The sequence below is a fragment of the Mangifera indica genome, chromosome 5 (assembly GCF_011075055.1).
Source record: "Mangifera indica cultivar Alphonso chromosome 5, CATAS_Mindica_2.1, whole genome shotgun sequence".
Taxonomy (NCBI): Eukaryota; Viridiplantae; Streptophyta; class Magnoliopsida; order Sapindales; family Anacardiaceae; genus Mangifera; species Mangifera indica.
The window spans coordinates 9,911,412-9,925,282 of record NC_058141.1 but is presented as its reverse complement, the minus strand read 5'-3'; the positions used below and the strand labels follow the sequence as shown (position 1 = coordinate 9,925,282).

At 36.1% G+C, this 13,871-nt stretch overlaps 2 protein-coding genes across 2 annotated transcripts; one reads left to right on the top strand and one right to left on the bottom strand.

Moving 5' to 3' along the window:
• The first annotated feature begins 147 nt into the window (after positions 1–147).
• Positions 148–2,553, top strand: LOC123215948 (U-box domain-containing protein 18-like). The gene has a single exon (XM_044636267.1). It carries the CDS (start codon positions 214–216, stop codon positions 2,263–2,265), a length of 2,052 nt encoding a protein of 683 aa, XP_044492202.1. The 5' UTR covers positions 148–213; the 3' UTR covers positions 2,266–2,553.
• On the bottom strand, positions 2,544–5,631 carry LOC123216343 (probable receptor-like serine/threonine-protein kinase At4g34500). Its single transcript, XM_044636775.1, has 8 exons — positions 5,001–5,631; positions 4,855–4,905; positions 4,455–4,565; positions 4,259–4,372; positions 3,403–3,621; positions 3,195–3,310; positions 2,848–3,108; positions 2,544–2,759 (listed from the first exon to the last, which is right to left on the bottom strand). Exons 1-8 carry the CDS (start codon positions 5,629–5,631, stop codon positions 2,571–2,573), a joined length of 1,692 nt encoding a protein of 563 aa, XP_044492710.1. The 3' UTR covers positions 2,544–2,570.
• Between the last annotated feature and the right edge of the window lie 8,240 nt (positions 5,632–13,871).

The window sequence follows — 13,871 nt, the reverse complement described above, 5'->3', positions numbered from 1 at the left end:
TACAAACTCTGATCATTTCAGCGCACAGAACGTTAGATCTGAATAATCTCATTATATCGAATAATATTAAGACACGTGTCCCAAGTTCCCTCCTTATATATATCGAACTAACATAACAAACATTTTCATCAGACAATCCAAATCGAGAAACTTAAAAAGTGAAATTCAAACGTTTTCCCCTTTGGTTTTTTCTTCTCCTTTTTTATTTTTTGGATGATCCATCAAATTAGTGGGGCGGGTCGCCGGGTTCTGACATTTCCGGCGGTTCATCCGTGTGAATCAATCTCTCCATCCACCCTTCTCTACTCACTTATTGAGCTTGCTCAAAGCATATGTTCTTTCAAGTCTCGTTTTTTCTCTGCCAATAAGAGAAATGCTCACGGAACTATTCGCCAGGTCCAGAATGTTTTGATTGTACTAGAAGAGTTTCGGGTCGAACTATCAGATGTTCCGGATTCGCTTGTCCTTGTCTTCTCTGAGCTCCATTTAGCCTTCCAGAAGATTCACTTCTTGTTGGAAGATTGTACCCGTGAAGGTGCACGACTTTGGATGCTTATGAAATCGGATCGGGTGGCCAACCAGTTCCGGATCTTGATTCGGGCCATTAGTACGGGTCTGGATGTCTTGCCCCTCGAGGCAGTTGGCTTATCAAGCGAAGCGAAGGAGTTAGTTGAGCTAGCAATGAGGCAAGCGCGTAAAGCAAGATTTGAAGTTGACCCAGATGATAAACGGGTCATTAATGATGTCACCAGGATCTTGGGTCGGTTTGTGGATGGGGATGACCCAGATAGAAATGAAATACAGCAGTTTTTGGATTACCTGGGAGTCACAAAATGGAGTGAATGCAATAAAGAAATCAAGTTCTTGGATACAGAAATTGGGATGGAGTACTTGAATGTAGAGAAGAGAGGAGAATTGTCAATCTTAAGCAGTTTAATGGGGTTGTTGACCTATTGCAGATGTGTAATTTTTGATCACGTTGACACTGAAGCTACTCATCATGTGAACAACTGGTGCACGAAGATGCTAACTGGGGTGAACCCGGATGATTTTATGTGTCCAATTTCGCTGGAGATAATGAAAGATCCAGTCACGTTGTCCTCAGGACATACTTACGATCGTGCTTCAATCTTGAAATGGTTTAGAGCTGGGAATTCTACTTGTCCCAAGACAGGTGAGAGGCTACCAAATAAGGATCTAGTGTCTAATTTGGCTTTAAAGAGGATCATTCAAGATTGGTCAGCTGAAAATGGTGTTTGCATCGGTGAAGAATCAAGTCACAAGAATCGTGATATTACAAGAACGGTTCTTGCTGGGAGTATGGCTGCTGAAGGAGCTGTGAAATTGTTGGCTAATTTTCTTGCTTGCAAGCTTCTAGATGGGACAAGTGAAGAGAAGAAGAAAGCAGCTTATGAGATTCGGCTTCTGACCAAAGCAACCATTTTTAATAGGTCTTGTTTGGTAGAAGTTGGCAGCATTCCAAGTCTATTGAATCTTTTGTCATCAAAAGATTCATCTACTCAAGAGAATGCCATTGCGGCTTTATTGAATCTTTCAAAGCACCACAAAAGCAAGAGCATAATAGTTGAAAATGGAGGATTGGAATTGATTATAGACGTTTTAAAGAAGGGACTGAAAGTAGAGGCTAGGAATCACGCAGCCGCTACACTGTTTTACATTGCGTCTATAGAAGAGTACAGGAAACTGATTGGAGTAAATCCTGAGGCTATACCGGCTTTAGTGGAAATGGTTAGAAATGGATCTAATCGAGGCAAAAAGAACGCATTGGTGGCAATATTTGGGCTGCTAATGCATCCTGGCAATCACTCGAAGGTGCTTGCGGCTGGGATAGTTCCTTTACTGGTTGATCTTTTGAGTTCTTCTCATATAGAAGAGCTTGTAACAGATTCTCTAGCGGTTTTAGCAACTCTAGCAGAGAAACTTGAAGGGACATTAGCAATAATACGTCATGGAGCGCTGAATGTGATAGTGAGGATTCTGGATTCCTCTAGTTCCAGGGTAGGGAAGGAGTACAGTGTGTCTTTATTGTTGGCTTTGTGCATCAATGGTGGTGCATATGTGGTTGCTCTTTTGGTTAAGAGCCCTTCTCTTATGGGATCGTTATATTCGGTACTCAGCGAAGGCACATCGCGAGCTAGCAAGAAGGCCAGTGCTCTCATCGGAGTTCTTCATGAATTTTCTGAAAGCTCGTCTGGCTCAATGGTTCCAGATTTTCCTCAAGAACGTCCTGTTCACGTTTGGTAACCCAATTTTTTCAAGGGTATCCATTCATCTGTCTTCCTATCCATGTAAGTACAAACATTGGTTGCCTTTTCCTTGTTTGATTGTTCTATTAGCTTGCGTTTTTGAAGAGCTAATAGCCAAATCAGCTTCTGTTTTTTTATGAAGCTTTGTGTACAGAACCTCTGTTGTATGTGATTCTATTGTAGCTTGTAATACATGATAATAAGATTGTAATACATTACTGCGGGAAACATCATCTATTGTAGATTTCAAGATAAATAAAATGCTTATTCTCTTTTGTATATTCAATCTCGATCCATGAATGGTCAGTGAGAGATTTTAAATGCGTGTTCTAGTCTTAATACCACTTGTTCCATGGATGGTCTTTGCTGCTTGAGACCTGTACATGACAAAGCTAACTCGAGTACAAGGCTAAAGGATTCCACTGGGTACTCCCCATTAAGTTTCGGATCAGCAAATTCTGATATGTTTCCACCTCTCATATGGAATTTTGCCTGAAAAATAATTCCGGATATAAGTTACAAATTGTGGGAATCAAAAGTTGGAGGTTTAGTTTTATAGATATGGAAAGTCATTTCTCACCATTTTATTCAGAGTCATTGGTCTATTGACGCTCAGATTAATGACCCTCTGCCCTGAAATGAGTTGCAATAGTACTATTCCGAAACTGTAAACATCACCTGAAGCACTCACATGGTGGTTTCTTCTATACTCTGGATCAACATAACCAAATGTTCCTCGCACTTCTGAGCTCACATAGGATTGGCCAATGTCCATAACTTTTGATAACCCAAAATCCGAAAGTTTCGCGTGAAAGTCAGCATCAAGAAGAATATTTGTTGGCTGCATCACATTCGAAAACAGAATCAAACAAAGAGTGGTTATTGAAGTCCAAGAAAAAGAGAACATGCCTCCAGGAGAAAGTTTACCTTGATATCTCTGTGAACTATGCGGCCTGCTGGGTAAGTGTGGAGAAATTGTAGGCCTCTAGCACTATCAATTGCAACCTCAAGCCTTTGAATCCATGAAAGAGTTTTATCTTTACCTGGTGTTCATCAGCTCTGTCAGTTGGCTTTCCAAACAAAGGAAAAGATAAAAAGAATAACAATAACATTGAGACTGGAAATTAAAGCATACCATATAACCACTCTGAGAGATTCCCATTATGGCACAGCTCATACACCAGAAAACATTCATCTTTGTCCTCACAATAACCGAGCAAAGCTACAAGATTTGGATGTCGGACGTCAGATAAACTTCGAACTTCCCTGACAAATGTCTCTGCATCTCCATCTTTTATGATGTGCTTAACTGCGACATGTCGACCATTTGAGAGTATGCCTTTATACACCTTTCCTGGTGATAGCAGCATATCATCAAAATCCAACCTTCCAATGAAGAACAGGAAGAAAAAGGTATAACAAAAGAAGACAGTTTCCTAATTCATGCTGCTCTTATATTTTGCTACACCTTAATGTGCCTGAAGCACTATTTCTCATAAAGGATTTTCCTCTCATAGAGTTTCTGAATTTAATCTGCAATAATTCTCTGCATATCTTAGAATGCAATATAATTGGGGAGTAAAATTCCTTGCTAGTGGGCTATGTTTTCAGACCTGGACTGGGCCTTGACACTGTCAAAAGGCCAATCCAGATCTTTATCATTTAAATTAAAATATCAGTACTGTCGAAAATTTTTATTTTCCTTATAACATCTAATTCAATTAAAATAGATTAAATAAAAATTACAATAATGTATAACAAAATAAAATTGTGACCTAATGGTTTGGTGCTTATCCTTGTAATTGTTACAATTTGACTAAGTATTAATCTGGTCCAATGACTAAAACTATATTAAAATTTGATCTAGTTTGTGTTTGTTCGTTTACTTCGTATTCGAATACTTACAACAAATTGACCATCCTTGCTACCATCTCAACTTTTTAATTTATCAAGTTAATCCTATACACTAAATCGTTGATAGAGGATCTCACCAGCTACTCCCTGGCCAAGTAAGTTTGATGCACTGAGACTGTTTGTTGCTGAATAAATTTCCTTAATTGGTATCTTTAGGCAGGGAGATTCCCCTGTGAGTGTGTCATCTGATGCTATCAGATAAAAAAAAATAAAGCAAGTAGTTCTCCATATGATTTGCTTCAAACTAGATTAATATAAATAATTATGAATTACCATCCATTCCTGGTGAACTGTTTTTCACAGTCCTTTTCCTTAATATAATCCAGGCTGCAATAACTACTATTAGTGCAACTCCTACTGAACCGCCAATTTTAATCCAAAAACCTGCCATCGTTACAAAGGTTATTCAAATCAAAACCCAGCCCCCCAAGGGGAGTTAAATGGCTAAGTGTGAAATCTATAAATACTTCCAAGAGGGTTTGAGTTCGAGACTTATAAGTATCATATCAAGATCAAACTTTTAAATTATTTGATACAATGATTATAAGGTTAGTCACTAGATCCAAAGTTTTACTTGTTTGAGATAGTTAATTCAACTTTGAAGAGGTAATTCAACTCAAATAGGGTTACTCGTAAAAATTAAAAAAAAAAAAACGCAAAAATAAGGAATTACCTGTGCTTTTCTTGATTTTGCTACTAGCTGTTTCTCCTTTAACACCCAACACTGAAGAAAAAGGAGATTAGAATATCAATATACATGTTAGAATCGACCGCTTTCTGATTCAACAAATAATGTATAATTGATGTTAAAAGTTGAACCTGTGGCAAGAGGCTTCTCTGCAAGGCAATTGAAAACAGCTTGAACCCAGTTTTTATTATCTATCCGACTTCCTATTAAAGTCATCAAGACTGCAAATCTACACACATTGGCTTCAGCCTCTGCTGAGGCTATTTCTTCATCAGATGATCCATCAATCTCTTCCCACCTTCTCAAACATGCAGTACAAGCCTGATCCAATCTGCCGTCTGAGCTCAAATTCTTGCACCCTTCATCTAAATTTTTCAATCTGTTTCCCAGCTTGTTAACAACATTTGAAACAGTGTAGTTAGAACAACCACCTTCTCCACTAGTTAGCTTGGAAATACGACAGCTTGAACCATCCTTGTCAAATGTTTTCATAAAATTTAAGCAGTTTATTTGCTCTGTAGAATTCAAGAATATGTCTCCTGTTAAGTTGAGCCTCCTGCCTACTGCATATAAGTAATCATCAAATGCTTCTCTACAACAACTGCTGCTTATAAAACCACCCCAATTGCCTGATTTACAATTTGAGTTAGCTGTAGGAAACAAATGAGTATCAAGGATGCAGCTGTTGTTTGAAGTTTGTGATTTCGACAAATCTAGAATGGTCAAGAAGATGAAGACATAATATTTTACTTGTCTAGACATGATGAAATGAAGAATGTGCTTAACAATAGAGACCTGAGAAAATTTTTGTGACATGAAATGTGCATAACATATTTGAAAATGTTTCAAACGGGTCTCCGAAAAGGAATTCCTACAAATAGAGTTATAATGGAGAAAAGAAGATACTGAGTCTTTGGTTATAAAAAATGAGCGTTAGCATATATACTGGCAGTAGAGACAATATGTAATTTGCATAGTCAATTCTGAAATTACTGACAGAAAAGATTATCAAAAAGAGTTATTTTGGAACTATTTTAGGGGTAATATACTAGACAATTGGCTGCAATGATGAACGATTTTATTTAATTTTTTCTAGCCAATGTGAACTTCTCGAGGGATCTTACTGTGGAGACTTCTTCAGCCACATCTGGGTTCTTGATTTTGACATTATCAAATTTTATTAAAAAAAATTATTGCCGGACATAGAATGTCATTTAGCAAGGCCAGCTTCGGATAGATTGATGAGCAGAAGCCAAACGGACAAGCCAAAATGAATCCTTTTAATTTAGACCAAAATACTGTTTCCCACCCAAGGTTTACTATATTACTTTATCACCCTTAAAGTTTTAAAAAGTCAGATTCTCACCCGTCATTCATTTGCAACAGTAAATTTCATTAAGTGAAAGGTAAGATGATTATTTTGCATAGATTTTTTTTTTCTTTTTTACAATATGACATTTTTGGGGGGAGGGGGTTAAACTGTAATTTTTAAATATATCAAGAATATTAATAAACATTTTAAGCGATTTTTAGAATTTTGGAAAAAATATTTTTGGGATGTTTTTTAAATTTTTAAAATTTCAATATACCCCCTCAATAATATAAAAAAATGATAATTATACTTTAAAAAAAACTAAACAATACGTAATATTTAAAATTGGTTAATTACAGTTTTGATTCTTTTTTATAAATTTTATACTAGTAAAAATATATTAATAGTTTAATATTAAATGTTAATGATTGTTTTATAATTTTAGTAAAAGATTAAAATAATCATACCCGAGAAAAACAAACAAAATTTGTTAACAAAAGTGGATAATAGATGACAATTTGATTTTTTAAAACTTAAACATGAGATTTTGTCATTTCATCAAACCGTGGGTGGAACATAGTAATTTGATCTTTCATGGAGAACGAAAATAGCAGGATATATAAAGAGAAAGAGAAGTAAGTTTTCTAATAAACAAATTTAGTCTTCACGTGATTCAATTGGTCAATCCAATCAGATTTTTGAAACTACGATTACTACGAAATTTGATGGTTAACACTTGACACTAAACAGTAGAGAAGTCAATGTATTTTGATTGAGATTAAGAGCTCTGAAATTGGAGGTTGAATTTCACACATTGATCATTTAATCATACGAATTCAACAACCAATCTGTTTCAAATGGAACTAATAAGCGGTAAATAAGTTTCCCAGAAGTTTTTGGGAATCCGGGGATAATCTGAGCTTCTTCTCCGTCTGCCGCCATCGGTGACTTGAGAATGACGGCAAGACGCTTTCTTGACTGTAGGTGTCGTAGCTGTTTATGAGAAGCCAATGTCATCCTCAAAAGTAGTCATTATATGTAGTGTTGGATCTGAACTAAGGTGACTTGATTTAATTTAAATTCGTTTAGTTCAAATTTAAACTGCATTTGAGTTAGAGGGTTTGAGTCATTTTGAAACCAAACTGAATTCAATCTTAAAAAAATTCAACTTGATTTAGCTCACGAACTAGGTGGATGATTTGATTTAATTTGAACTTGACTCATGATTCGATTTGAATTATGTTAAGTAATTGTTAAACGACATTGTTTTGTTAATAAGTCACACATTCAAATCATAAATCTCAACCATACATTTGAACAATGAATTTAAACTATAAATTCGAGTCAAATTTGAATTGAATCATTTTTATTAGAAACGAACTCAAATCACTCTTAATGTTGGTGCAACAAACTCGAATCGAACTATTTTTCATTCGAGTTAAACTCGAGATAAGGGTTGTTTCGATTCAATTCAATTTGTATCCACTCTTGTTATATGCAAGATAATCTAGAGAACAACTATTTCTCATGAACACTGTCTATATGGTCTTAAAGTCAAAAAATGATCTTTTCCGACCTTTCATCGAAAACTAATTGTTAGTTTTAACGATAAAATTAAATAAAATTATAACAGTAATATCACTTATAATTCTAAAGTATAAACAAATTAATTTATCACATCAACTTTAAAATTCATCACTTAAGACCCCTATCTTTAATTTAAAAAAACAAATCAAACCTTAACCCCAAATTTGTAATCCATTGATTACAATTGAAATTATGATTAGAATAACGTGAGAATCACACTAGAATTTTATAATTTCAACAAAATCGCACAATCCCAATGAATTCTATCGAAATTACATCAAAATGATGCGATTTTATTGAAATCACATTATATCATATTGCACTATATCCGTGTGATTATGTTGGAATCACGCCACACTGGTACCATTATGACTAAATAAGCACTGATTTGGTGTAATTCCAACTAAATCACACCATCGGTATAGTGGATGTGATTTTTTTCTGATAATCGAGGGTCCTGTTCGTATTTATTAGACAGATAAACTTGAGGCACAATACCGGAGTTATAACCATTGCACCAGATTTTTTGTCAAACTACAATGAAACAGAAAGAAAAATCATGGAAAAACTCTGCAGAATTGGAACTTTAGCATCTTTGATTGCTATCTTAACTCCTGGCTTTTCTGTTTCTTTGAATTAAGTAAGTGAAAGTTCGCTCTCTTTTCTTTTCCTTCTCTTCTCAGATGGTTCAAGCTACCATCGTATCTGGGGACGTGATTAAAACTGATTACTTGGAGCAGATGGTCTACATTCGTTATACTCATGTGATTTTAGTTATAACTGTTGGTTTTTAATGGAGATTTGTATGCAAAGAAAGCATGAAAAAACGCAAAAAACAGAGGAGAAAAGAAGAAAAATCAGAACTGGAACGGAGGAAGTCTATTTGGCTGTGAAAAGTCACTGCTTTTTTCATTACTTTAATAATACATTTATATACATCCTATCTTACTAAATACAAGTACACAACAGCTCAAATTAAGCTAAACCATCCAATTTCTTACAAAGCAAACCAAAAACTTACCTGCTCTAACAACTCCAAGCTGCATTGGTTACATTCCAACTAAATTCAAACTAAAACAATTCAAAATGGATAAGAAAGTTTGTCAACATATTCAATATATCAAAAATAAATTTCAGCAGCACTGCATACTTTACTTAGTTTCATTACTCCTCCTTGACAAACTTACTTACCATTCCCAATTTGTTCCTTAGTTGAACAAATTTATTTGTGCTAACAGCCTTTGTCAACAGGTCAGCCAGTTGCTCTTCTGAACTGCAGTGAATTAGCTGGATTTCAGATTCTTCTTCTGCTTGCCTTATTGCATGATACTTGATCTTTATATGCTTTGTTTTGCCATGAAAAACTGGATTTTTAGTTATAGCCACAGCAGACTTGTTGTCACAATAAATAGGTGTTGCATTCATTTGTTTTTCATGCAAATCACCTAATATCTTTCTCAACCAAATGGTTTGATTTACTGCAGAAGCAGCAGCTATATATTCTGCTTCTGCAGTGGACTGAGCAACAACACTTTGTTTTCTTGAATTCCAGCAGATTGATCCTGATCCAAGAGAGAAAATGTAACCAGAGGTGCTCTTTAAATCATCCATTGAGCCACCCCAGTCACTATCAACAAAACCATGTAGATTGACCTCCAAATTTCTGCTGTATAATATTCCAAGATCAGCAGAGTTCTTAACATACCTGAGGACCCTTTTTGCTGCTTTAAAGTGCTCTTGGCTTGGTCTTTGCATAAACCTTGAAAGCAAACTTGTTGCATACATTATATCAGGTCTAGTAGCTGTTAGATAAAGCAAACATCCTATCAAACTTCTGAAGACAGCAGATTCAATTTCTGGAAATCCATCATTCTTTTTCAGTTTCTGACTTACTACAAGAGGATTGTCAACCCCTTTTGCATTCTCCATACCAAACCTTTTCACTAATTCTTTAGCATATTTCTGTTGGCTAATGAAAATACCAGATTCTGATTGCAAAACTTCAATGCCAAGGAAGAAATTGAGTCTTCCTAAGTCAGTCATTTCAAATGTATTTTGCATTTCCAGTTTCAGCCAAGTGATTAGATTTGCATTGCTACCTGTAATCAGAAGATCATCCACATAAATGGACACTATTAACACATCATCATTTTCAGACTTCACATATAATGTAGCTTCATTCAAGCTTTTCACAAAACCAAGCTTCACCAAGTAAGTGTTTACTTTACTATACCAGGCTCTTGGAGCCTGTTTCAGGCCATATAAGGCTTTCTTCAGTAAACACACTTTCCTTTCATCTCCTTTTCTTACAAACCTAGGAGCCTGCTCTATGTACACTTCTTCATTCAAGTCACCATTCAGAAAAGCTGACTTGACATCTAATTGATGAAGAAACCAGCCCTTTTGAGCAGCCAATGCAATTAGAAGTTTAATAGTATCAAACCTTGCAACTGGTGCAAAGGTTTCAGAATAATCTTCACCCTCCTTTTGTGCATAGCCTTTCACTACAAGCCTTGCCTTTAACTTGTTTACAGAACCATCAGCATTTAGTTTTGTCCTGTAAATCCACTTGACACCTAAAACATGTTTATCAAGTGGCCTATCAACCAATTTCCAGGTTTCATTTTTCTGTATCATTTTTATCTCCTCCTGCATGGCTGCCCTCCAACCAGAAAACTTTGAAGCTTCTTCATAATTGGTAGGTTCAATCATTGCCAAATTACACCTGCTATAAATATCAGCAAGTGATTTCATCTTGACTGCTTTATCTTCATCATCACAATTATTTTGCTGCTCACTTTCTGTTTTTCTTTCATTGTGCACAATTGGCTCCTCCTTTATCTTCCTTTGGGCTGCATTTATTTCCCAATTCCACACTGATTCTTCATCAAACTTTAAGTCTCTGTGAATGCCAATTTTACCATTTGAAGGATGATATACTCTATATGCCTTGGACTTGTCACTATAGCCCACTAATACACCTAACTCAGCCTTCTTGCTCAATTTTTCTCTCTTCATTTCTGGAATAAAAGTCCAACAAACACAACCAAATATTCTCACATATCTTACATTTGGCTTTGAACCAAACCAAGCTTCATAAGGTGTTTTATCTTTTAATGCTCTTGTTGGCAGCCTATTGAGCAAATGGACTGCAGTATTTACTGCTTCTGCCCAAAATTTCTTTGGTAGATTGCTTTCAAACAAAAGACATCTTCCCATCTCCATAACAGTCCTATTTTTCCTCTCACTCACCCCATTTTGTTGAGGAGTATATGGGACAGTGAGCTGGTGTTTGATGCCATTTTCCTTGCAAAATTTCTCAAATTTTTCATTAGTATACTCTCCTCCATTGTCACTTCTTATCATTCTTAGTTTGCATCCACATTCATTCTCTACAAACTTCTTGAAGTTCACAAACACATCAATAACTTCAGATTTTTGTTTGATGAAATACACCCAACACATCCTACTAAAATCATCTATGAACAATACAAAATACTTGCTGCCATTTAAGGAATTTTCTGACATAGGGCCACACACATCAGTGTGCACTAATTGCAACTTCTCCTTGGCCCTCCATGCTTCACTCTTTGGAAAAGCAAGCCTTGTTTGTTTTCCCAATTGGCAAGCTTCACAAATTTTCCTCATCATTGCCACCTTTGGCATTCCAACAGCAAGTTCTTTCTCAGTCATCAATTTGATTCCATGTTCATGAAAATGGCCTAATCTTTTATGCCATTTAATTGATTCATCACCACTACTAACAAGTGCTTGAGCATTCACATCATTTAGCTCTAAACAAAAACTTCTATGCATCATATCTACCATCATTACTTCTACTCCTTTTGAGTCATACACATGACATTTTTTATTGTCAAATTTTAGAGAATAATTATTTTCTAACATTTGACCAATACTCAGAAGATTAAGAGCAATACCAGGAACAAGTAACACATCATTGATCAATCTTGTACCTGAAATTGTTTTGACAGCCACTGTGCCCACTCCTTGCACTTGCAATAGCTCTCCATTTCCAATTTTGACATTGGAAATTTTGCTCTTTCTAAGGTTGATAAAAAGGCTTTTATCAAAGGTCATATGATTAGTGCATCCGCTGTCTAGTAGCCAATTTCGAGAATGAAATTGAGCATTATGGCAGTCCACAGTAAACAACTGCTCTTCAGAATGCTCCTCCTTCTCTTGCAAATTTTCAGCAACTTGAGCTTGCTGCTGAGTTGTTTTTCCTTTGTTCTTGCACACCTTTTCCATATGACCAAACTCTTTACATCCTCTACACTGAATCTCAGGCCTATACCAGCAATATTTTTCTGTATGGCTAGTTTTTTTGCAGTGCAGACAAGGTGGGAACCTGCCTTTCTTTCCTCTTTGCCTCTTATCATATCCATCCTTCTTCTCTTTTCCTTTCTTGTTAACATACTGCTTGTTTGAACTGAAACCAGCTTGTGTTTTTGATGATTGGGCTGCTGTAAATGCTCCTTCAGAGATTGTAACATTATCTCTAAAGGCTTGTCTCAATTCCACAGCTTGTAATGAATTGGACAATTCTGAAATGGTCATAGTGCTCATATCCTTTGAATCTTCCAAGGAGGAAATCTTTGCTTCAAATTTTTCTGGTAAACTTACTAACACTTGCTCCACAACCTTACTTTCAGAAGTGATTTCTCCAAGAAGAGTGAGCTGGTTCACTATCTTCATCAATCTATCAATGAAACTTTTGACTGATTCTCCATCTTTCATTCTAAGTAAAGCAAACTCTCTCTTTAAGTTGAAAATCTGCATTTGCTTTGATTTTTCACTGCCATGGAACTCTAGTTTTAACTTATCCCATGCCTCCTTTGCTGTTTCACAAGCCATGATTTTTGCAAACATAATTTCTGAAACAGCAGAATGGATACAAGACAAAGCTTTGTACCTCTTTGCTGTCTCCTCAGAGTGATGTTTAATCTGGTTCAGTGTTGGATTCTCAGGCAGTGGATTTGGCTGCTTATCCACTTCAACTACATCCCACAAATCGAAAGCTCTCAAATAGGCTTTCATTTTTACTGCCCAGGCTGCATAGTTTTCACCAGAAAAAACTGGTGCAGTCACTCCTGTAAAGTTGCTGGAAGCCATGGTTACTGCTGAGTTCCTTCTTTCTAACACTTCTACAAATCTTCCTTGACACAGGCCTTTACAAAGACAGAAGGCTCTGATACTAATTGTTGGTTTTTAATGGAGATTTGTATGCAAAGAAAGCATGAAAAAACGCAAAAAACAGAGGAGAAAAGAAGAAAAATCAGAACTGGAACGGAGGAAGTCTATTTGGCTGTGAAAAGTCACTGCTTTTTTCATTACTTTAATAATACATTTATATACATCCTATCTTACTAAATACAAGTACATAGCAGCTCAAATTAAGCTAAACCATCCAATTTCTTACAAAGCAAACCAAAAACTTACCTGCTCTAACAACTCCAAGCTGCATTGGTTACATTCCAACTAAATTCAAACTAAAACAATTCAAAATGGATAAGAAAGTTTGTCAACATATTCAATATATCAAAAATAAATTTCAGCAGCACTGCATACTTTACTTAGCTTCATTAATAACTACACCAAAACAGTGCAAATTTAGTCATCATTGTACTGATGTGGTGCGATTCATCAGTGACGACCGCAATACCGATATGATTTCAGCTAGAATTACACTATGACAGTGCGTAGCTAGTCATAAACGTCACTCTTTGCTTCAGCTAAAATTGCAACAATGTCCTCCTTTGCTCTCCGCAAGTACACCCTGGATGCTGCCATTACTTACGAGAAGCCTTCCGCCTTGTCTGCTCCTACAGAAATTTTAGAGCTCGGCAGTTTGTCCAATAAAGATATTTTTACAACTGAAGATTCCATAATGACACAGAACCCGGCAAGCCAGTCCCCTAAAACTCCGATTTCTAATTTCCAAGCTGAGAAGTAAATCGCGCAGAAATAGGAAAGATATAGGAGGTTGAGTTTGAGGATGCATGTGTGAGAAACCTGACATAAACTGAATTCTGGTACAGTTGCACGCTGGATGAGCCACATCGTTCCTTTTGGTCAGTTAACG